Here is a 25,715-nt window from a genome sequence, read left to right as displayed (position 1 = left end):
GCCAGGTGATTTGTAAATTTTTGCATTCTGACTATTTGTAGAAATATATTATTCTTTTGAATTAATCCATTGCTTATTTTAAATCAGCCAATTGCCTTTTTTGTTATATGAAGCAGTTGTAATGTTTACTTTTGCCAGATATTTTATTTGCATATTGTTTTTTTTAACTATTATGGTTCGAAATTATTTATTAATCTAAATTTGTTTATCTAATCTTTTTATCACTTTATGAATTTGTTTATTTTTGATACATCACTTAATGGGCACGTATTGTAAAAAACATTTAGCTCTCAGAGGAGTTGGATCGTCGCTCCTTTCATGCGATCTTCAGCACATCATCATCATCCAGAGAACCAGGATCACCATACAAGCTCCTCCTAGACTGCATCTCCCGCATCAATGGAGAGCAAGGGATTCTTCAGTGATCCATAAAATTATCAAAATACACTGCATCATAATTAAGGGGGCGCTATGCTAGACTTTGCCAGGGAATCTAGTCTTTATGTTTAGTTAGATATAGGGCAAAGCAAATGTATGCAAAAGTTATGTAGCAAATACCACACTAGTCGTGAAGTGCAATATATATTATGTTGTGTTGCTTATATGCATCTTGTGAGGTTATTACGCAACATTGCATTGTTTGCACAATGTTTCAACAATCAAAGCTGTGCAAACTGTGCATGATATTATAACTTGTGTAATTTCCATGTAATTTGTGTGCTACCTACTAAAATCATACTTGTTTTGGTTGGTTTCAAATTTCTTCACTCGAATACAAATATTCTCGCTTTAAACAAAAGTCAAGTTTATCTTATCAACTCTGTAACTTTTAACAAAACTATTTTATTGAAACACTAACAATGTTGGTTTAACAGCTAGTTGTTGAGAGAATTAAAATATGGCAATTTTTTATCAGTACAGTTGCTTAATGCTTTGCTGTTTTTTACCAGTTATACTAATAAGAAGAATTTAAAGCAAAATTAACAGTTAGAGAGTACTTTTAAATAGGAAAATGGAGTTAAGGTAGGTATTTTTTTTTAACTGCTTTAAATACTTTGTGTTTTTTTAAGAAACACAGGATAATGCGGGACAGTTTAAAGTCCTTGTTATTTTGATTAATAAATAATTTTATTATTAGAAATAAACGAAAAAAAAGTCTTTTATATAGTCCCTTTTTCAACCACCCTACTTATTTATAAATGCATTCTATCTACTTCTCCCAAGGTCACAAATGACGACTGAAAACAGCTTTGCTGGTTACGTCTGGTTTGTTTTTGATCGAGCTTTACCTAATATTATGCTAAATATTTTAATACATGCTTACTCATTAAAGATTTGCTTTCTTGTTTATACTTTTATGGCCAAAACTGAAAATAACAACTTGGGTAGGATTAAAAATCAAAAGAAAATTTGTGTTAAATGATAAGCAAAATATAGTTTAACAGTTTGTCCGGTGATATTTGTGACCAGATGATTGGAATAAAATATAGCCATGTATTTCCAAACATATTCATTACCAGAATGTATAACTACTGCACACATGACACTGTTTGCTTAAGGCATACTCAAACAATACAATGTAGCTTGTTCCATTGCCACTGAAGTCAGTTAATATAAAATTAGTAATCTGCCTACATAGAAATTCTTATTAAGTTTTTACTATGGAATCAGTTGATATTAGTCAATCCGAGAAGAATCTAATTGATAGATTGAAGTTGCTGTGTAATGAAAATGGTGAAGAAGGTCATCCCAAAAGTTCAGTTTCTATATTTCATGACATGGCCAAAATATATGCAAGTAAAGCAAAACAAAAAAGTTGAATGCTATTCGCAGTGTGGCTTTGTATAATGCTGCTATAGCGAGAGATCCAAATAATGAGAAAATTAAAAGTGATCTTAGAAGTTTTTGCTCAACTGTTCTGGTGAAGGCCAAAGCTAAAATACAAAATGCTAAATTGGTCAAGATAGCTGCAGATCTAAAAAGAAAACTAAAACAAGCAAGGAAGAAATCGGGAGAACAATACAAAAAAGTGACTAAAATTCCTGATAATGTAGAAGGTGATAGACTGTTTACATTAAAAAGAAAAAAAATATCAGAGGTTCAAAATATGCAGAATAAAGTTACAAAGCACTATACTGAATTAATGAGATTTGTCTCTAATGAATGCATTGGGATTATGGGAAATCCCCCCTGTAAATACTCTGTAGTAGGATTAGGTTCCCTGGCACGATCAGAAATTACTTTATATTCAGATTTTGAACACATCATTCTTCTTGAAGATGAAGCAGCTTGGACTAAAGAGCGTAAGACGATCATGAGATACTTTAAGTGGTTCTCCACAATATTTCACATCGTCCTAATCAACCATGGAGAAACCATGATTCCTTCGGTTGAAATTCCAAGTTTAAACGGTGAAACCACCAACTGGTTTTATGATGCTTTCACACCAAATGGTGTAACGTTTGATGGGATAATGTCACATGCAAGCAAGATACCACTTGGAAGACAACCAACTGTAAACAAACCATGGAGAATGGAGCTTATAAAGCCGGTGAAAGAAATGCTTCAACTGTTGGAAAAGGAAGAAGACATAAAGCAAGGATATCATTTAGCTGATATTTTATCCAAGTCTTGTTTTGTAGCTGGCGAAGAAACATTATTTCGTGAATATCAGGACAAATCGCACCATGTTGTTGTAAATAAAGATCAAGTCACCGAACAAAAAATAATTTTTGAACAAATAAAAGAAGACTTACAGAATTTGAATTTTGGAAAAACTCATTACGATGCAGCGGAGTGTTTGCAAGGTTTGAATATCAAGCGAGTGATCTACAGAAGTTCAACAATCTTTATCACAGCAATCGGTAGACTATATTCAATAAAAGAATCTTCATGTTTTAATATCATTGATATGTTGGAACAATGCAACTTATGCAGTGAAACGGTGGCTCATCAGCTTCGATTCATGGTTGCAGTGGCTTTTGAGATAAGATTTAAAGTTTATCATTCAAAGGGAAGGCAAGATGATATTTTTGTTGAAAATTATGATCCTAAAAAACTTGTTTCAAGATTAATAGCTATAGTTGAGAAACATAGCTTTTGTTCATTTGCAGAAACAGTTTATTTTATGCAAAATTTACTAATGTATGTAGTACAAGGAATACCGCCGCTGAATTTTTTAAGTATTACCAGTGATCAGTTTGCTGCATTGACATATGAAGCAAAAATTTGTACTTTGTTACTGCTTGGTTTTGAAGATGAGCCCAAAGCAGAAGTAAGGAAATTATTGTCTTCCCTTTTACTACAGAATAGGGTTATTCTTTATCCATGTATTCAAGTGCTACATTCTCTATTTTATAATAATGCACATCCTTTATCTCTTGATTTATGCACTGCATTACCTCCCCTTTGTTCAAATGATATTGAAAAATTCATGGTTGAAGTTTTGGCATTTTACATTAATCTTCAACTGGGTTCGGATAAGACATATAATGATCATCAAAATGAAGTTTTAAACAGTTTATTACGTTCTTGTGAAAGTATTGAAAAATCCGAACAGCTATCTTTTTTATATTTTCAAGCATTACATTCGTACACTAAGGCTGTACGAAATACCACTTATCAAAAACAACCTCTTGCTGTAAACGCCCTTCATTATTATAACAAATATAAACAAACACCTCATGGTAAATGTGAACATCCACTACTGGAAGTTGAATTGAAAATCGAAGTTTCTTTGTTTTTATGCAGAAACTATAATTATGCAAAAGCAGTCATATAACTGCAGGAATGTTTACTCAGGATAAAAACGTACAGACCAAACACACAATTTTCATATGGGAGGTGGAAAAGGGAGCATGTTTGCAAAACTTTTGCTGCTTTACTAAATGAGTTAAACTGATAAAGGTCTGATTTTAGTAACATATAAACTCTGATGATGTGATGTGGTTGTGAAAAGTTGGTTTTGAGGTAATTTATTTTTAAAGAATAGCCAATCTCTATGTAAAGAAAAAATTGCAAATGTTTTGTAAAACTGTAATCCAATCTAAACTGTGCAAATACTGCATACAATATTCATTGTAATTTGTAATAATACATGCACTTTACAAAGCATATATGTTTATTTAGCTGCAATGAGTTTGGATATTATTCTCTGCAAGTTTAAATTAAAACAAATAATAGGCTACAACAGATTTTGAATGTCTGCTTTATTATAAATATATTCCATTTGGTATACAACAATTCCATGATATACTCCCACATAGCACCAAAATATAGCTGTGTTGCAATAGTACAACAATTTGAGCTGAATGGTTTGAGTGCATTGGATTACAAACTGGAAGTTCATTTCGTTACTCAAATGTGTGGTTGAGTCAGAATTATGTAGGGCTTGCAAAAATGTCAATTATATATGCTTTGAAATAGTTTTATTGCGCATTTTGCAATCAAAATTGTAGTGTGACCAAACAAAAAGATTAAAACTTATGGTTTTAATCAGCGTCCGTATATAAACATGTTTATATACTGACTCTGGTTTTAATCGACCGAGTATATGCAGTGGTATTTTTTGGCACGTTCCAATGTACACGGTTTGTTTACAGTTTTGAGCTTGATAATTTGAAAAATATTATCTAGTAGTGTGGTCGCTGATTTTGTTACACATTGAAAGGCATTAACAAAAACTCAATTATCTACAGTAAATTGCTTACCAACCAAAATAAAAATTGCTTACCAACCAAAATAAAAATTGCTTACCAACCGAAGGCACGGATACTAAAGGGGTTTGTGTTATGAATGTTGTATACAGGCACGTTATATATATATACGAGTTTACGAGTGGCCTCTCTCATCTGCGATACAGTTGTAGTATTCACCAGAGTCTGGTATTCACTATTTGGAACATTTAAAGATTTTTAAACCTGTACCATCCAGTGGTGATTCAACGGGAAACGGTAGCAAAGGTGAGCTCCTGCGCATGCGCAATAGAAGTTTATTTGGAAAGACGGATTATCTTAGCAATACTGTAGGGAACGATTTTCCCATTTGCTGATAATTGAATGTCTTTTTCTGGCTGCATTCCCGCGAGTTTGGAAACACGCAAAAATGAAACGTTGTCAGAACGTGATGTAGTTTTGCTTGGAAAAGCGTTTGAAGAATGCGTTGTATACACTTGGCCCGAGTTTTGTAGGAAGTTTCTCAATTTAAGCCGGGCAGATTGTCAAAATATTGAAGCAGATAATACTGAATTGCCAACTCAGGTAAGGACCTCACATTTTTTTGTGATATTCCAAAATTATTTTTTACCAAGAAACATGAGCTTTTAAAACGAATTTTCCTTTGTAACTTATAGATAAGGGAAATGTTTCAAAAATGGAAAGAGAATGAACAAGAGGGTGCTACAATTGAAAATATCTCTGGTATTTTGCATAAATGTGTAATCGGCATCAAGCAAATATGGTGGAATTCATACAGAGATGAACAAGGTAGGCAGTGTGTGTACACTGACATTTAAGACTTGACCGTTTTAACCACGTTTTAACAGATGGGAAGTTTTTAGAAGATAGGAAGATGATGGAAACATACTTTCAAAAACTGTCAGATTGTCCCTTTACACCAGAGGAGTGGTCTAAACTGGTTGTCAAACTTGGATTAAGTAATAATCACATGGAAAACATGGAGTCCCGTCACAGACATAACAAATTCTCTCAACGACTATCTCTACTTGAAGGGTAATTTAGAAGAATTAGAAAATAACTATAGAAAAGTTATTAACAGTAGGGCCTATGTTCTATGTGGATGAGGTCCTTCGGCGTGGCTCGCCATGGGTCCTAGGATTTAAGCCAGGATTGGCCCAAAGTTATTAACATACACTGTTTCTTAAACATCACCAACAAATTTGCCATACACTCTTTTAATACTGGATAAAATCATTAAAAAATAATTTTAAAAATAAAACGGAAAAAATCAGCAATGATGTTGCGGGGTATACAAGCCTACCCTGAGAATTTTGCAGGGGTTGCAGCAACAACAAAGCATCTCCTGGAACTTTATAAAATTGATGCCACTGCCTAAATGACATTACATAATGGTTTCAAATTTTCCCCTTTACAGATGGGTACAGATAAAAGGATATGAAACAGCTACAATTCCTGCTTTGCAAGCTGCATTAAAGGATTTGAAACTTCGTCGCATTATTTGCGAAATAGCAGGTCTTGAAGGTAGTTTCTTACATTCCCTCATGTATAAACATGGGCACAATTATATCTAAAGCTACCTTTATTGTCATATTAATTCAATTAGGTTTTGCTATTTATAATCTAATGTTAGTTTTTTAAGCAAAAAATTCAGAGCTGATATTTTATTAATGATTGATGGTATTCAGCTCATTGCAAACGAATGTTATATATTCCTGTTTTCTTCTTGAATGGTCCATAAAAACAAACTGCCAGCCAAAACCAGCATGAGTGCGTATTTATTCTTAGCTCACTTATAGCTTTACTACACTACAGGCAGAAACAACACTCCGCATAAAGTATATGAACATTTCTTGGAGGACGAGTGGGATCGTATCTTCAGCAAACTCGAAGAGGATCAAAAAAGGTCCATCATCAACAGTCTCCTCCAAAGTGAAGAGGACCCCACTGAAGAGAGAGAGGAAAATGCTTTCCAATCTGTTATGAGTAAAGGAAATGCTGGATTTCACAATTTCATTAAAGTTCTCACTGATAATGTAAGTTGGTAATAATAATTGTACGTAACTGCTGGCACTGCATATGCACATAATCACACAAGTCAAAAAATGCATTATAATATATCTTGTGTGTTCAATGTGTGTTAGATCACAACACCACCTGTATACATGTTGTGTAGTCTCAACTATACATTTATAATGACTTTACATTATTTGTCTTCCATACAGTTGCCACCTGCCACCAACATACAAAGCACCCTCCAGCATTTTTTTATTGATTCCAACTACGCCAACCTATTCCACATGAAGAAAGCAAATATTCTCGCTGCCCATTTCACTGAAAACAACAACTACAGGGTTGTCAAAGAAAAGTTAGATCAAGGTACAAGGCATGTTCTTCTGCATGGAATGCCAGGGTCGGGCAAGTCTCAACTTGTCTGTGCGTATGTGAAACACTTCAACATTCAACACCCAAGCTCTATTATTTGGTCTATTGAATGCAAGGATCACTCAGCAATGGATGCCTCTCTTGTTTCGCTCCGTAAAGCCGTTTTTAGCAGCCAACTTCTTTCCGAAGGTCAGCATGATTGGAGAGAGGTTTTTGTGCAACTTAAAAAAACAGGTGTTCACATTCTTCTACTGCTTGAAGACCTGCAGAAGGGCATGGATGATTGGAGTGAAAATCTTCAGACTGTCGTCGACTCTGTGTTGAACTATGATAAGTCCTACATTATAGGAACCTCAAGGAATGCTCTTACTATCCGCGATTTCGATCTGCACAAAGTTAATGGCTTTACTTTGGACGAAGCAGTCAATTTTCTGATGCAAGACAGAGAAGCATCTGAGGATGAGGATGAACCATGGGCCAAAAAGATAGCGGAAAAATACAGCTGTCTGCCATTAGGACTCGCTCCTGCATATGCATACTGCAAAAATCTGTGCTTTTCTTACAAGGATTATTATGATGTGTTGCTGGAAGAATCCGAATCACCAGAATTGGAATACGCTAACAAAAGTATCATTGCTACAATGGTTTTGTGCCTTGGCAAGATAAACGTAATGAGAGTCGGACCTAGTGAAGTTGATTTAAAGGCAGTTTTCTCCATGGTAGCATTCTTGCATCACGAAATCATACCTGTATACTTATTCAGAGAGATGATTTCAAAGCCACGCATTCTGTATGCAGAGTTAGAGCATGCTGAGCAACAGCCATTAGTTCCTGCCATTAGTAAAGCAAATGTGACAAGGGCTTTGTTGGAATTATTAAACCAGTTGAAAAACTCATCCATAGTGGTTGACAGTGGTGAACAAAATCTCAATACTCGTTACATCAGTACACACGAAGTGGTGCAGTTAGCATTGACAAATATGCTGAAAAGGGAAGGCAGTGAGAATCATCATCTGCTTAATGCTCTGTATTGCTTGTCGTGCTATTTCCAGAAAGACAACAGACTCCACACCCAGCATAACCAGCTCCTTGTTTTATTACCACACGTCACTAAAGCTTTATCTTTGGCTACAAATAAGTTTAACGAACGAAGAGCTGATCCGAGAAAATTAGGAAAAGAAGAAATGATGCAGCATATGATTATCCTTCGCTTGCTGGAGGTTAAGGGATTTGCGTGCACCCAGAGCGACATGATCAAAGAGGCCGAAGAAGCATTGCAGCAAGCCCATGATCAGATGCTGAATCTACTATGTGCTGCTGGTGGTATTACCCTTGATAGTTTAGACGCTACAGTGCAGGAAAGAATCTTGGAAGGCAATGGCCCCGACACTGTAATTGAAACAAGAGCTAGGGTTTTGTATCAGTTCTGTGAGAGAGCAGTGTCAGATATTCCTCCTGAAACCTTCGATAGGTTGCTTCATACAATTGTTTTAAATGAGGAGGATATAGAACTCCTCACAAGAAGTGAGGAAGGGTGGACCCCGTTGAAAGCAAACACCCCACTTACCAGTGAGGACCTAGAGGTATTTGTTGAATTTTATTTAAAACAAATGCATTTGCATGTTCTATTTTTACAAAACACATTTATCACTTTTCATATTAAGTTTAAAAAAAATACAATTGTCACTTTTCATATGTAATGACCAAAAAAGTATCACTTATTAATTTTATGTATAATTACAAAAACACTTAAAATTATATGTTATATATATTCAATTTTGTGTGTGTATGAGGTCCTGAAGTATAACATGCTATATTTAGACCAGAGTTGGCTTTACTTGACAGTTGACACCCAGGGTGCTACAACCCATTACTGACCATTGGGATGTAGCAATGTCCGTAGAAAGCATTGGACCCGGTACCCTTTGGTTACAAACAATGCATTTGCCTAACCACTGAGCTATATAGCTGGTTATGGTTATTTATGCTTTTTTGGCTGATGTAATTCAAGTATTTTTAATAGCTTCTTAACTAGAATGTCTTAGCCTAGTACCTTTTTTCCAGGAGCTCAGAAGGCATGGGCTTGCAAAAGACAACAAGAAACTGAAAAGTGTGTATCTGGCTGAGCAGCTGGCCTCTATTCTGTATACCAGAGGCCGGCTTATGTTTTATAAAGGCTTTGAAGGTGATAAAACTGAATACATCAAGTACATCAAGCTTGCAAATTATGTAGCACGAGAGGTAAGCACCATGTTATGTGTATTGATTTTTTGCGTTATTTAAACAAATGTATACAGCTTGGACGGCTTGATTGTTGTTAAGGTGCACAGACCACGCTTATAACTTTTAGCCAAGGAAATTATCTGTTATAAACCATTTTACACCAAAGTATTTTATACACTAGGTAATAGGTATATTTATACACTCGTTATTTTATACCCACTGTGTTTTATACGCTCAGTATTAGGGATGTGCTGAAGTTGAAAAAGCTCGGGTTCGCCGAGCGCCGAGCTTTAACGAAAAGCTCGGCACGAGCCCGAGCCCGAGCACCTATGACGTCATCAAGGAGAAAGGCGTACGAGAATGCGTTCCTATTCAGCCGAAAAGCGCCGCTAATCAAAATAATACAGAACACGTGGTTTGCGGTTAAAGACGCGTCTCGCTTTTCATAATTCCTACTGTTGCAAAATGTAAAATTCATCCAAAAATATTTAATTAAAAAATTATTTATAACTGTTACAGCCAGTGGCGCAACTGGCAAGTTTCTACGCATGTTCATCTTGGATAATGTAACGATTATTTACGTCAGAATAAACCTTTACGATCGTTACATCACAAACGAGATTGTTGGAAAACAATCGTGTTTTATTCGCTTCCATACGATCTGTAGTTTGTGTATAATTTTTGTTTCCGATGATTAGTTTAAATGCAGGTAAATCGCGATTATGTGAATTTTAATTGGTGCAAATATAAGAGCGAGGAGCGACGCTATTAGTAAATTGGAACCAACATAAATTGTAATATGATATTACGAAGTATCGTCCCGGTCGAGCTTGGACAGAAGCCAAAAAACATCGTTTGATGGCACCGCACGAGAACCAGAGTTTCATTACGTCATTTTTCACGAGAATAAATTCACAACGATTGCTTCGTTTGTTACGTGTGGAATGTATGCTACCGCATGCGTCTTCCTTTATTTCATACGCCGGCGCAGAGTGTAAAAATGTGACGCTGATACACGATGTTTTGATCTCGTGGTTGGTTGGGCTGCCAACTTGGGCAGTGGGCCACATTCCTCCCGATTGTTATATTAGAAAACGTCATAATTAATAGTTACGTTGCGATAGGACACGTGACGTAACAATTGAATGAAAAATTGTTCTAATTCCAAGCGAAGGAATGTTATATTGAATGCAACGCGTGTGTGTGCGTCTTAGCACTTTCTGGCTGCGTGCGTGTCTGCGGTAAAGGTGGCTTAGGGGTTGCAAAACCCTGTGGTTGCAAAACCGTGGTTGCAGCAATTTATATTATTTCATTATAAAAAAGTTTAAGAGTTTTTGGCTTTTTATTTAAAATGTGATACGAAAACATTGGGCGCTCGTGTAATTCGACACCTGCTGTAATTCGATACGGGCAAATTCGCTGACGTTGCGATTCGTTACTTGCGAGAGAGCAAATTCACAACGAACGAGAAATAATTAAGGAGAAAGCTACGCTGACTAGTCTCGTTATCTCTTAGTAGCTTCACTTTTTTCATTTTTAATATTTTTCGCTCTCGCGTGCAACATGATAGCATAAGGCTCGGCGCTCGGCCCAGTTTTCAGCCGAGCGCCGAGCGTCAAAAAAGGAGACGCTCGGGCACGAGCTTTTGAGTTCGGGCTCGGCTCGGCACATCCCTACTCAGTATTAAACAGGTATTATACTAAGCAGTTTAAACATTTACTGTTTTGTATTTTTAGGAAGAGGAGTCAATGGCCATATTTCTTTTGATTTTAATTTTTATATATCACCTTGCTTTTGCAGGTTAAGAAAGAGACTGGAATTAGACTTCTCCATTTGCTGATTACTGAAACCAATGGCTTGCTGTACATTAAACTTGCTATCAATGGAAAATCAGATGAAGAAAAACGAACAGATTATCAATATGCGTATAGGCGTTACAAAGAACTTTGTGAATCCAATTACCAATATTTTGAGCATGGTATTTTGAAAGAAGATGGTAAAACTAGCTACCATATCATGAGATGTTACAAGTGAGTTTCTGTATAAAAAATCTGAATATTTTGTTTTTTATAGATCGCTTGGAAAACAAAATTAAAAATTTGTGACAAATTTAAAGTTAATGGAGGAGGCAAAATGGTGTATATTTCCCAATCCCTGTTATAATAATTTGCCTATTTTTTAAGTTGAAGCATTGTGTTTTGTGGATTCAGATAAAATTAAATCTTGTTTTAATAATTAGCGTATTTTTATCTGTTATAATAACTGCATTTTTTTTGGAAAGAGTATTTTTATTGGGGTAGTCTGCCTCTATTTATTCATGTCTGGTTTTTATTCTAAATATTATCAATTTCTTATATTCATTTTTTTATTGTACAGGCAAATGATGACTGCTAATATAAAACAACTGGAACTACCAGAACAGGAGGTGCAAACAAATTGGTTTGAGGTAAACAACAAATTTCTTTCATTATGGTTAATAATTAAAAAACTTCTCAGAAATATAGCTTATTTTATGTGTTATTTATGCCTTCATGAATGAATGTCACTTATTTGGTCTCTTTTTAAAGTGCAAATTTCAGACGTTTTTTTGTGTTATTTTTGTATGACTTACACTTTGAACGACCCATTAGTAACCACTATAAATAAACTATATATATCTTGCCCAAGGACACATGCAACAACAATAGCAGCGACATCAAGCTTTGAAGCTAGTATACTGTACTAAGTTTTAAGCACTAAATGCTGTGCCATGTCATTGCCTTCATGCTAACTTTCTCTTATAGGTTTGTGAATTGTTTGATGAAATAGTAAAGAATCACCCAGCATACGGAAAAACCGCCACAGAAGGTCTTATTGTGGCGGGTGAATTGTACCACAAGGGTGGGCAGTGGCACAAAGCCCTGGAGTTCTATAAAAAAGCCATGGATAGGGTAAAAGACAAGGAGCAAACCTACAAGAAAGAACTCTTTTTAGCCACAGAGAAGTTTACAGAAGCTTCTCTTGAAGCATTTGAAAACAATGTTGATGACAAAAGGTAACCGATTGTATATTGGTTTTCTTAACAGTCAATAAAATATGGATAAGAAATGCAGTATGCACAACTGCATAGGTTGATTTAATGTGCACTTTATTTACTGTTAGTTATAAATATAAGATTGATAATAGTTTAATCTTAACGCCTATGCTGTTATAATTAGTTTGGTATTTGTATATATTTATGTATGTAACATACTTTATCTTCGCGTGGCCGGGAAACAACAGTTGTTATAACACAAGTGTTCTGTTATATACACCTCATGCCAGCTTACGAGTTACCATGTATGTTACTTTGTGGGTGATTGTTGTTTTTTTTTTATTTTTTGTAGGGTTTTCTGTACTGAAGCTATTGAACGGTGCAACAAGGCCAGGCTGTTGGTTCCTCGACACGAAAACAGCAGAAAATTAAAGGAATTGTCCAAAAAAGTGAAACATGCTTTGGAAAACCCTGGGGTTGCAAGTGTTGCAAAGCGCCCTCGGAATGAATAAATTTGTGCATTAGAGTACTTTGAATCATACTTAACTGTTAATATTTGGGAAACACTTTTTGCCATTTGTGCTACATTGAGGTATAAAATACCCAACATATAACATAAAGCATTTTCCATGTTTATGCATAGCATGTTTTTAACAACAGTGGGCAGAAAGTTTTTTTTTATGAATATAATTTCCTCTTCAAAGAATTTAAAAAATAAATAGATTCTTTAATAATTCGCTAAAAATAAATCTTTTATGCAATGATTATGCTAAAGCTCTTTAATTGATGTAATTTTGCACTTTTTATACAGAAAAATTTTTATGCAACTTTTTTAAATCTGTTTTAAATTATGTGCCAATTCTTCCATTTGTATTTCTGCACTTGTGTTTTTAGTATAATGTTTTATAGTAACTGATTAACTTTACGTAATACTTCAAGAATATTATCTATGGTTTCATTTTATGTCCTTTAGGTATGCTATTTTAGATAAGTTCCAAAATGTTTATATTAAAAATGTTTTACTGTACTTGTAATTAAGATGTAATATAAAATTATTTTGTCAACTTAGTCATGTACTTTCAGTTTATGGTGGAACATTATGGAAAAAGTAGTCTGCTCTGTTGAAATGGAAATGAATTTACAGCATATGTTTTGAAATTTTGTGTTGAACAATTTTATCTAAAGCATTTTGTATTATGGGGTCAAATAAAGAAATCACATATTGAAGAACACTGTTCTAATTAATTAGAGCCAACTGTTTGAGTGTTAAGTATTTTGTTTAATCATTTACTCTAAAAATGTTAAGCTTAGTTTTTAAATCTAGCCCATCCAATACTAATATTAACTGTTTTGAGCAACCATATATCTTCTGTTCGTCAAAGAGACAATATTTGTCAATTTAGGTACATTTTAAACAGTTTAAAACCGTTTGTGACAAAAACTTATTTACCCCAAAAGGAACATTCATGAAATTGAAATGTTATTTCTATAGCACGTATACAGAATGGCAATAGACCACGTGGGTAAAAGACAAAACGTGCTTCAGTTCGTTTAGTAAAGCGTGGTAAGGTATGAGGTAACACGTTTTTGTATGGAGTTTTTATTTAATGTAAATTCAATGCAATATAACGCTAACAAAACTTGTATAGATTAATGTTACGTTAGTTTGCTTAAAGTTGTATACAGTATCGTTTTGAAAATCGTAAATTTTGATGTAGCGCTATAACATATTCGAAGCTGGATCGGGAGAAAATTCTATAAATATGTTTTTATGACGAATATTAATATTCATAATTAATATTTTTTCGAATTTTAAATTTTTCATTTTAGAATCGGTACCGCTGGGGTCTAGTTAGTACAGTGTCCAAATTTTAGGTTAGTGGTACCAGTAGAAGGTATCGAAAATGGCCGCTAGAATATCTGTATTCTAGGATCACCTTGGTAACAATTTCTACCTTTTGCTTTTTAGATTTAAATAGACTTCATAATAAAATTCGTAATTTTTCTAAATTCATATAACATGGATCTTCCAGACACAAGCAAGGAGTATTTCTGGTGTAAGTATTTTGTCTTTCCTTTTTTTAAATCTTAAACATGCTTTGTTAATTTTTAAATTTTATTGCACAGGCGCAAAGTTGGACAAGAAAACCAAAGTCAACCAATGGGAAGGCAGAGATGATGGTATGATGGAACAACTTGTATTAAAAAGAGTAAGTTGATATTGGCCAACGCATTTAAACTATTGTATTTATAGGGAATACTCTGTAAGCAATAAGCCCATAATAAGATATAAGCCATTATTGTGATTTGCCAATTCACCAACATTATATAACAGGTTAAAGGAAAAAATGTTCATGACATTCTGTAAAATCTGTGCATACTTCGCATTTAGAATCTATTAAAATTAAAAAGATAATTTGATAACCCTTAACCAAATAGCTGCATAATGCGAAGAACAAGAAGACTCACAGGGCACAATCTAGTATAAATATAATATATTTACACTTACATATAATTTATCAAGGCATGCATTGCACCCGGGGCAAAGGAAGGCGAAAGAAACTTGGTTGAAGTTACTTCGTTCAACCACAAGCAAGAGAAAGTTGAAGCTTGTATCTGTTCGTTACGAAGTGGGTCGCAAGAAGATGTGGCTCTTGCTGATCTTACCATATTCCCACCAGCAATATTTAAACTGATTCAAGGTATGTTGAAAGTTTATTAATATAACTAAATCTTTTGAAAATGGTTGTGAGGACACTTCTGTTGTGCTAGATTACCAGTCTTGCAAAATATGGCATTTCCTGACGTGAACACACGTGTGTAAGAGCGTTATTTTTCATGTGCGTACGTCCTATTAAATAAAAACCAGCGTTCAAAGCATGTACATTTCCAAATCACATTTGGAAATCCCAATGAATTTGATTCAGATTTGGTTCATTGTTTAATTAATTGGTGTGCATTGGACAAATTAATTGGCGTGCATAACCAAATGTTTGTCACCCATGTAACTGCCATACTCTGCAGTCTGGTAGAATAAAGTGTAACTTGTAAAGTAAAAGTTCAAAGCTTGCTGAAACAGTTAAACACATAAAATCTTTTGCTACTTGCGATGCTAATTTTCACATGAATATTGTACTAAATGCGTTTTGTATCATTTTTCAGGAAATGGACCAATTCATATTGTTGGAAACCACATGATGATGGGTAAATAATAAATATAAATAATATATATATTAACCTTAACAATAAACATAACATACATACAAATGTAGTGCAGTTCCTTTCAAACGAAAACATGCCAAAACAATTTCGAGCATACTTTTGGTATTATTTTTGTTAATAATTACATAAGAAGTGTAATCTCCTACCATATAACAATTGTGCTGTCTTAAAAATTCTATTTCTACTAACAGTCACATATATGTTGATAATGTTGTAATAAGTCGTTTGGAGGTAGTGAGCATATCCATACATGCATCTGTAGTTCCTTGGTGTGCCATGCTATAGGTTCACATACTCCACACCTATATAGAATAGAATCTACCTTTCTTATCAACATAACATACCAACATAGACATTAGACAGATTATAATAGTTATTGTACTTTTAAATCACATATTTCCTAATCTTATTTTAAACAGGAAGAGTTCCAGGGCTGCAGTTATCTTATTCTGTAAATATTCTTTATTTACTACTAAATGAGACAAGAAAAAGAATGAATGACCAATCTTACACCCTGCTGTATAAATTTTTTATTCAAAATGTTGGTTTATAAAAATTTGAACATTTTGAATCAGATGACAACGATGAAGATTCTGAACAGGATCAGGATTATTTCTCGGAGGAGGAAGGATCGGAACTCTCAGCGGAGGACAGTGATGTGGAAGAAGAACAAAAACCAAAAGGAAAAGTTGCCGCAGTCACGAATGGGAAGGTAGGAAACTTTTAAGTAATATTTCATGAGTGTAATGTAGGGGTTATTACATATTACTTCCATGTTTTGGGCATTTTACACGGTAGAGATACAGTTGTAAACATTTTTTTTGTAAACATTTTATTAAATGTGTTTTTTTTCATTACATAAAATGTTTTTTTTTGTAAACATTTTATTTCTTAGGGTGATAAAAATATATTTTTTTGATTGGTATTAAAATGGAAATCAATTTTTTTGATTGATTTAAAAAAAGCACTGAGGGTAAATTATAAATTTAATAAAATTATGGATAAAAAAACAAAAAAAAACTTTTTTATCTACAATTTAATCAAATTTTTTACCCTTAAGTGTAGTATTAGGGCAGTTCTATTTACTGTTGTGGAAAAACTCACAATAACCTGCAGTAAATCCAAGTAATAGCCATTGAAATTGTAGGTGTTATAAAGTTAAGCATAAAATGAATTGACTCCCTCTTAATGGTTGACAGGATAAGAAAAAAGAAGCAACAAAAGCCGAGGCGAAAAAAGATGTGAAAAAAGTTGAAGTTGAGGAAGACGATGATGAAGAGATGGAGGATGAAGATGAGTGAGTATATGTGGTATAGATATATGGAAATATAATAAAAGATTCACTTAAATATAAGGAAAATATTTCATTTAATTCATTTTGACATTTTTATATGCCTATGGTCGGAACTGGAAATTTTATGACTGACATGTTTCCACGATAAAATTTTATAAAATATTGTACAAACTTTTGTAAAATATTTTTATTTTTTCAAATTTTTAGTGATGATCTGATGGTAGAAGACGAAGATGATGAAGAGGACGAAGAAGAAGAAGAAGAAGAGGAAGTAAAACCTGTCCCTGCTTCTAAAGTAAGTCATCGACATTGTACATGATGCATTGATTGGTGGGGTGTTCTCTTAAAAAAAAAACAGAAAAAACGATTCAAATTTTATTCCAAACCTATTTTACCAAGTTTCAGTTACTATAATGTAAATCAAGCACAAAATGGGCACATTTAAGGCCCACGTCAAATCGATTGTAAAGTTTTACACTTATTGATTAAATTGGGTGAAACTTTCCATTTTTTAACTTGTAACGTAAACCTACCATTTTTAAACTTTAAACTTTTAAATCTTTCATTTAAATAGGTAAGTCTGAAACTGCCCTAAAAATTAATTATTTTTGAATGATGCAACAATTCTTACAAATGTTTTTTTTCTCCAGAAGCGCAAACTTGCACAAAAAGAAGGGAATGAAAACAAGAAACCAAATGAAGGTTCGCCTCAAAAGAAAAAGAAAAGTCCGGATTCCGAACCAAAAACTCCCCTGCAACAAAAAGAGAACAAAGCACCCCTGGTTCGTATATTTAATTGTTTTACCCAAAATTCTTAATTTAACACAATTTTTATTTTATTTCAATTGCAATTACATTAACAAAGTTCATATTTAATTAACAGTATTAGAGATAGAAATTTAACAGCAAAAAAATCCTATATTAACGTGATAAGAATGAAGTAAATAAAAAAACATTGGTTGAAAATGTCTGGTCATACTTATAAAAAGCAAATATTTAAAACAGTTTACAATGTAATTAAGTAAAAAGTATGGAAAGACACATACCGTTTTTCAGGTGAAAACCAATACTTAAGGGACTAAGGGCTAACTACAAAAGTGAATTCGGATGGTTTAGAAAAATCTAGTTTGCCAAATTTCGAAATCATTCATCCCCTAACTGGCGCTGTTGAGCTAGCGAGTCATTCGCGTAAATTTCGTAGCATTCAGTCGTCCATACACTTAAAAACCTACAACTGTGCTACTGTTAACATAAACATAGTCATAACAAACGCTTAACAAAGTTTACTCAAGTTATCCTAACATACGGTTTACCTAATCCTCCTTAAGTTACCTCAAAACGATTCGAGACAGCTCGCTCTGTAGGCCGTCATACACTCATGCGCGGCACGGAGCCACTTCGTGCTTGATGACTGGCAGCGCTAAGAAGCTCTGGGAATGTTTTTACCTCCTCAATCTAGTATGCAAATCTAAAATATTTCGGTCCTATAACACCCATTGTTTAAAAGCTCTCGAAATCGGATTCTCTTAAACATTTTACCCAATCCACTTTGTACAGCAGATCACTAGACTTTGAAACAATGTCTGGGTTTGGCGGGCCTCATGCGAACCTGGCGTGGCAGCAAACCCGGGACAAAACTAATGACCCTCTACACCCATAACGCGGCTCTCTGTATTGTTCGTCAAGCACATTATGACGTCAATTAGGGCTTAGAATCACTTTTCTCTATTGTTTTAGCAGCCACTCCAGATAAGCTATCGGTCGTAACTTAATCAAGTTATAATTTACATTTTTTAAATTCAAGTACTTCCAGCTGCCCACCCAATATACAGTAATATGGATTTTGAATGTCGGTAGTGCTTTAAAAGCAAATAGAATGCTGCAAAGTGCAAACTCGTGGTCGTAAATGCTCTTAACCAAATTTGTGCAATTTTCCACAGAAAAAAATAGCATTTTTCGACGAAACAAAAGTTGAAAAATTAGTGGCATACCAATACCATGCACATCTGGTTAGCTCGTCTTGCATTCCAAGCTACAGCCCTCACGCATTCTCTAAGCCCAGAGCACACTCGTATAAATCGACCGCTAACCGCCACTTTTCTGGATACCTAGTCTTACCCCAATCGAGAGGTCTCTTAAGGCTGCTCTGAACAGATTCCTTTCCTGCTACCAACTTATCCATGCTCATTAACGCCTTGTGGGCGTGAACACTCATTTCCGCAATACCCTTACTTGCGTAGCACTTAAATCCTCTTTTTTTTTCTCCACAGAGTGCAAAGAAAACGCCAAAAACCCCAGCTAAAATATACGATACTGTCGACGAAGTAAAAGACGCGATCAAAAAGGTTTGAACTGCTTTTTAAATATATCGCACCCAACCAAAATCCCCATTGTCGTATTGTCTCTAAATATTGCATAATAGGCTAGCTCTAACTTACACCCCAGGTCCCCTGCGTGCCGCGCTGTAAAAAGCTAAAGAGTATATATAGTAGTGGGGAAAGTTGGGACACCTTTTCACTCTATTTTCTCGTCCCTTTGGTAGTAAACAAAAACATCCAAAGAATCATAAAACCGTATCCTCACGACTCCCGTAGACCGTTGTTACTAGTTTCAGGATATTTGGATAATATGTGATTAAGGTGTCCCGTCTTCCCCACCCTCTTATATGTCTCCAATACTAAATTACTAAAACTTACAAACAACTGAAATATTTAGCTTAAAATGTTCAAATTCAATCTGTTTTTGTCAAAACCGCAACAAATCTAGTTTTAAAAGATAACCAGATTAACCAGTTCATGATGTTTGTCAGCTGTTACGCATAAGCCGATCAGAAAATGTTAGATGCGTGTGCAATAACGCCCATATTATACTGTGTTATTACGGCGGTTACTTTTTAGTTGCCACAATCCGTCAAACTGATTATAGCAACTGAAAACAAGCCAAAGCAAAACTTAAATCTATGAATATAATGTCGTTTTGTTTAATAGTGAATTTCAAACATGTAAACTTGACGTAGTCATTTACCCGCATATAAAAAACGCCAAAAACTCGGTCTGTAAAAAATACCAGAACAGTTGTTTTAGAAATAATATGGCCTGGCAGTAGCAGTTTTTATGTAGATTGCAAACGGTCTGTGAATTCTGATGTTTTAATTAAATGATAAATAAATAAATGCAATTTACTTAATCCTCGCGTGGCCGGAAAATGACCGTCGTTATAACACGGGTCTCTGTTTCATACACCTCGTGCCAGCCTACGAGTTACCATGTATGTTACTTTGTTGGTGAATATTGTTTGAAGGATTTTTTATATACGTTTTAAATCTTAACGGAAGGCGTCTAAAATCTACCAACGAAATGCCATAAGCCTACACGTTATTGCATTACGAGCGAAAGTAGCAGAAAATAAAATCCTGTTGTTTGTATTACTTGATTCACCACATTCAGATTACAAAGTATATAAGTTCGGTTTCTTAGAAGCTTTCTCTTGAGGTTTTGTTTCCAAACTTCTATGTTAACGCTTTGTCTTATCGTGCTACTAACACCGCATGTTGTTGTGTATAGAACTCTAATCAATGTTTTGTGCATTTTAATTTTCAATGCGTTGTTTTTCTGTAGTACCCTGGTGGAAAACCTAGAAAAGAAGACAAGTTTGGTAACTGGGTTAAATCTGCATTTAAAGTGAAAAATGACGAGGTATTTTGTTTTCTATATTTTACACACCAGAAAATATTTACCAGTGCATATGTTGTAGTTGTTTGGGTAACTTACCCAACGCCAGCTATACCTTTATATTTGTTTTCGGCATTTATATGTTTACTAGCGCGTACTAAACAATGTTAAAAACTGCCCTGCCCCTGTTTAAACTTGTTTTGATTGTTTACACTTCAGGGAAGTTCTCCGATTTTAACGTTTCTTTTTTGCAGTGGATTAAAGAGCTGTGGAAAGCCCACAAAAAGGAACTTGGCTTATAAACAGTCACAAGCGTCTCGAAACTCACTGCCCGCTTTTTACTTTTTAAACCAACATCGTGGCCACGATCTATGTCGTCACCAATAATGTACAAACAAATAATAATCAAAAACCTTTTCTCTCTCAATCGATGCGTTCATTTTTCAACTTCGTGCATTTCGTTTTTTTTAATTGGCGCCATCGTTTGCGACAATACACCACATTCTGTTTAAATAACAACATGTAACCTTCGTTCTGTAGTCAGTTCTACGGTTATCTGCATAGATTTAAGCCACCTCGTGAAGTGGGCGGGTTTAATTAAAACAAACAGAGCTCCAGCAATCAGTGCAATCAAGACGTTTGTCGTAGGTTAAAATATTGCTGCTAAAGCCGCTTCTGATCAGATAAATTATGATAAAATCAAACCGCATTTGATAACATCTGCTCCGTATTGTTTTGCCGGTAAGTATGGACATAGACATTAAAAAATGTGGAATAAATATGAAAAACGCGGTATAATGATGGACTATAGGTATATGCCTGGTTTGAACCGAAAATGCAAAGGTCACAGATCTAAAGCTGTTGAACGCAAGGTGTTCAAGCGAAAATTTCTGTGAAACTGCTGTTTGGTATTTTTCCGATGCTAATTCGGTGCGTTGAGAGAACCCCATGGAATGCTGTAATATGCTAGCGTTTGTTGTTACAATAAACATACCTAAGTTTAAGCGTTATAAAAAGCAATACACCAAACGTACATGTACAGAAAAGTCGTGGTTTACCAATAATGAATAAGTTATGTGTATATATATAGCACCGGTATTCTATTCTTATCTCGCAACCTCAGTTTACTGGACTGAAAACAAATCGGGCTTGTCTCCCTTTGTTCTGAGTCTTGTCCACAACAAAGCGTCAGATTGCGCTGGTTTAATGATCTCGAATTTCAGATCATCAGTTTTCAGTTTCCCAAATATTCCAACTATCCAGTACCGCTAGCACAGGGTACACAAATAGGCTGTGTATCGGCTCTAGCGACTTGACCTCGTCGGTGTTTGTGCAAATTTATAATCCCGCCAGCCTAAACAGGGCAAGGGCCGCTGAGGCCGCATTGACATACAAGTACGCGGTGCTTGCAAAATATCAGTCCGCAATTTCTCGCAAAAAAACGTGACTGCACTCTCGGGGTAGCGCATTGTTCCGGCGGCTCCTGCCTGCACGGCGTTTTCATGAATCACGCGGCTGTCTAATCTACGATCAACGGCCTTAGCCAAAAACCCGGATCGGTAAAAGTTAACACTGTTGCGAACTCAATACCTCGAAATTCTTGAGGTTACTGCGGTTACCCGGGCCGGATTATCCGTCAAAAATAAGCGAAGTCGGGTTCAGTTTACGTTTCTCCTAACTATTCCCAACTAAAAATGACAATTAAAAAAGGTATCATGATATTGTGATTAGCATGTCATCCAGCAACGAGCTGTGTATATGCAGGAGCATGTTTTCCGAAAGGATTACTATTAATTTTGAAGTTTGATTTCAGAAAATCGATTATGAGCAAACAAGTAATGTGCGGAAAAGATTCGTAATACCTTTTTACGAAGCAGTGTAGCAGTTAAAACAGTAAATCATATTCTGTTACTAAAGCAGTCGATGTTTAAACGGCTGGGTGTATCTCGCTTTCAAGAGTCGGCGTCGGTGTCCGGAAACCCCGCTTCTCCCAGAGGTAGTGTTGTGAAAAATGCCGGCCCAGCTATTCTCATTGTTTAGCCTCCGATAATGGGAAATACAACGCGTGTCTGAGATACCGCTTTCCCATTCCTCAAGTACGTTGTTCGCCTGCCTGCCGTCCATTGACTGCTGGTTAATTACATCAACTTGTTTTATAGGAAACGCTTATCGCACACAGAGAGCGTGACGCACAGAATCAGAGAGCACATGTAATATAAAGTTGTATGTAAACAAGGGAGTTTTAGTCCTTAGTGAGCGCCATACGATTGCGATCGGATGTTTATCAGCCTCGGCTAGTGCACAGTTTAAACGTTCTGATGTTAGTTGCCGAGCCCTCAGCAAGTATGTATACAGCTGTTTATTTGGGCCTCTGTAGTTCTAGTGTTAAGGAAGGCAGACTCGACTGCACGCTACAAGCGACAGCGCTTTTTCCATCAATCCAATCACATTTGTTGAGCCCCTTACGGGCACTTGAGGTGACGGCGCTAATTTCTAAGCAGTTTCGATTGTGTGGGCAGCTTGGCCACAGAGCAAAGCGCAGAAAACGCGGCGCTTCGCATTGCAGCAGCGCCGAACACTTTGCCAAGGTTGCAGTATATGAATACAGTAGCGCCGCGAAAGACGGAGAGTTTTTAAAGCACAATAAGCGTGCCTGCGGTCTGTACATACATACAGCAAAATTTTCGGCGTTGTGTAAAGTTGGTCGCGACAACAATAGCCCTCTCGGTGTTTGGTGCTTGAAGCGGCCCTACAACAGCCCGCTATCATAGGCCGGGAATTAGGGCAAGTGGCGGCTTAGCGAGAATTTAATTTTCCTTGTTAAGCAAAATCGTGTGAAGTGCTTCTGTCCCACGACTGTTCACTTCCTGCGACAACGTATAGTGAGATTGTACTTTTGTAGCCAAGATACCAATATCAATAATAATATTCAGCTTTGCCCGCTAGGTTGGAGTAAAGGGTAGATATTAGTTGAGAATAGTTGCGTAATATGATTAAGCTCGTGTACCGGCTTGCTTTATATATTTTTGCTAAACAAACAAGTGTAGCGATTAAAATCACTCAGGCCTAAGCCAAGGGTAAAACCGGTTAATTCGGAGGTTTTAGAAACAGTTATTTTTTGCGGTTTCACTAAACTTAGAATAAATACCCAAGAATATTATTATAGTTTATAATTTTTTGTTTAAGTTTTTTTTTTTAAATATCCATTTTTTGGTGATTGTGATTGATTTGTAATAAGATATTTTTAACTTCGATATTAATGTTTGCTTAAAATTACGAAATAGAGCCGTCTGCTGCGAAGGTTTGTAAAGTGAAACAATTAGTGGGCTACTGCAGTTCTACTTTCTGTACAAATATACGCTTTATCACGCTGTCACCTTGACAGACGTTATTGTAGGAAAGTTTTTGTGCTGAACAATAGCCTTGTAATTAGTTGCGGGGGGGCCTCTCGGTTCAAGGCCGAATAGATACGACCTCTGATCAGCGGGTCGAAAACGAACGTAACAATAGGGAATTATTTCGTGCTGTGACGTCGGCCGAGTGGGGCTGGGAACCATTTCTAAAACATTCCTGGCATAATGATACGATGTAAGCGCAATATTTCACAAACGAAACAAGTTTACGTGACTGTAACTGCATAAGCGTTGCTTTGTCACTGGAGGCGCCAACCGCACGATAAGATATTTCAGCGACGGTCGCAATGAAAACGGACACCCTATTACATGTATGACGGCCGTTAATACCTCTGTCGCTTTGACACCTTCCAATTGTCGATAACATAACCCGCAACTTGATATTCTGTGAATATTATGACACCCGGCGCCTTTTGCCTGAATTGTGTAATCGTGCCGCAATATTCGAAATTGTCCTGGGTTTATTTTTAAAGGCAGACGTCAGAGAAATTGTAATTCTTTACATCAGATCTGATAAACCGCTCGATTTCACGGATGTGTTGAACAAGCGCCGTTTCAAACTGTCGCAGTTTTATTTTTATCTTCGTATAAATTTACAGCGGAATTCATTGAATGCTAAACTGTTGTATAAAGAAGTGTGCGGAAAGACGGGCCCTGTTGGGACATACTATCAAACTATTCTGATCGTGTTTTAAACAATTAACAACGGTATATGGGATTCGCGAGAAAACGGTCTTATAATTTTTGAATATTCTTTGTTTACTACCGAATAGGACAAGAAAATAGAATGAATAGGTGTCCCATCTTTCCCCACCCTATACTATATATGAACCACACGTACTCCAAACACACTTAACAGCGTGACATATTTCGCTATTGCGCCAGTTTAAAACACTTTTATCTTGAGTTCAATAGGCATACGTGTCATAGTTACTACACACGTTGTAACTTTTCCCGTATCGGAAGTTTTTTTTAAAAATTAGGACTCTCCTATGACGAATTATATTAATTGCTCCCCTGGCGCGGTTTATTTTGTCTTTTCCCACTTATTTTCCTTTGCCCACGTTTTATACAGTTACCTTTAATTTGCTACGCGTTTGCTCGACGGGCGGCATGAGCGTTTTGGGGATTATGACGTAACAAAACGGTTTTTAATCTCTTCCTCTATGTTACGACATAATAGCACCTGTGGAAAAACACAAACCTGTTTTGTTGGGAAGCTGTATGGTTGTAAAGGGATGTGTGTTTCGTTTTGTTGGTCTCTGCTAAATACACGAGTGCAATTTCAGTCAATTACGAATACCAACGTATGAAAAGAATGCGCAGATTTTGCTAATTGGTTTGTTTACCCTCGTTCGTGCTTGGAATTCTGCAAATTGTTGTTGTGTGGGTTAGAACAATCCAATCACCCTGAAAGTTTTTTTAAATGCAGAAGAAAACCATTAATTTTGTGCCCAAAACACCGTAAGCTGTAGCCAGCACAAGTTCGATATGTGTTCATCAAAAATCGGCGGACTTTTTCTCACCGTCGCTTTTTTCCCGCGGCTCCAGCAACGCGTTTGTTAAAAGCGCGTTGCCTACCGTTATTTACATTAAACGATGCCGATCGCTGGGCGGTTCGTTATTTTTACTCGTCTGGTAATGGACAAAATAACAACCCAGTCGTGTGCTTAGATTTTAGCGGTATGGAGCGCCACGCGCCGACCCTCGGGAAGGACATGCTGCACAGCGGGAAACCGAGCTTTAGGATCCGGCAGATAATTTTATTCGGAGTCGATGTTAGAATTGTTATAAGTTGTT

The 25,715-nt window shown here is 35.8% G+C and overlaps 3 protein-coding genes across 5 annotated transcripts in view; all 3 read left to right on the top strand.

Annotated features, from left to right (window-relative positions):
• Nucleotides 1–918, top strand: part of htt (huntingtin) — a gene marked incomplete in the record, with an annotated part of 23,062 nt that extends 22,144 nt beyond the window's left edge. Inside the window, 1 exon segment of the mRNA NM_001355427.1 lies at nucleotides 288–918. Within this exon segment, the coding sequence (NP_001342356.1) occupies nucleotides 288–425 (138 nt within the window).
• Nucleotides 919–5,023: 4,105 nt separating this feature from the next.
• On the top strand, nucleotides 5,024–13,542 carry LOC100185169. Of its 3 annotated transcripts, none has more exons than XM_002121994.5 (11): nucleotides 5,024–5,258; nucleotides 5,351–5,483; nucleotides 5,543–5,729; nucleotides 6,112–6,209; nucleotides 6,510–6,730; nucleotides 6,920–8,662; nucleotides 9,144–9,320; nucleotides 11,103–11,332; nucleotides 11,679–11,748; nucleotides 12,086–12,336; nucleotides 12,668–13,542. In XM_002121994.5, the coding sequence occupies exons 1-11, from the start codon at nucleotides 5,058–5,060 to the stop codon at nucleotides 12,825–12,827; spliced, it is 3,471 nt and encodes a 1,156-aa protein (XP_002122030.1). In that variant the 5' UTR covers nucleotides 5,024–5,057; the 3' UTR covers nucleotides 12,828–13,542. The 3 variants fall into 3 exon arrangements, with proteins under 3 accessions (XP_002122030.1, XP_018667449.1, XP_026690475.1); XM_018811904.2 differs by having other exon boundaries at nucleotides 6,112–6,218; XM_026834674.1 differs by having other exon boundaries at nucleotides 6,112–6,218; nucleotides 12,086–12,340; nucleotides 12,666–12,727.
• Nucleotides 13,543–14,264: 722 nt separating this feature from the next.
• On the top strand, nucleotides 14,265–21,021 carry LOC100182802 (nucleoplasmin-like protein ANO39). The gene is made up of 11 exons (XM_002122400.5): nucleotides 14,265–14,372; nucleotides 14,443–14,525; nucleotides 14,840–15,017; nucleotides 15,478–15,519; nucleotides 16,113–16,249; nucleotides 16,737–16,834; nucleotides 17,039–17,126; nucleotides 17,482–17,613; nucleotides 19,102–19,176; nucleotides 20,449–20,526; nucleotides 20,757–21,021. Exons 1-11 carry the CDS (start codon nucleotides 14,336–14,338, stop codon nucleotides 20,802–20,804), a joined length of 996 nt encoding a protein of 331 aa, XP_002122436.1. The 5' UTR covers nucleotides 14,265–14,335; the 3' UTR covers nucleotides 20,805–21,021.
• The last annotated feature ends 4,694 nt before the right edge of the window (nucleotides 21,022–25,715 follow it).

The sequence above is a fragment of the Ciona intestinalis genome, chromosome 5, assembly GCF_000224145.3.
Source record: "Ciona intestinalis chromosome 5, KH, whole genome shotgun sequence".
NCBI lineage: Eukaryota > Metazoa > Chordata > Ascidiacea > Phlebobranchia > Cionidae > Ciona > Ciona intestinalis.
The sequence above is the reverse complement of the archived record's forward strand: the minus strand, read 5'-3'. Positions and strand labels throughout refer to the sequence as shown.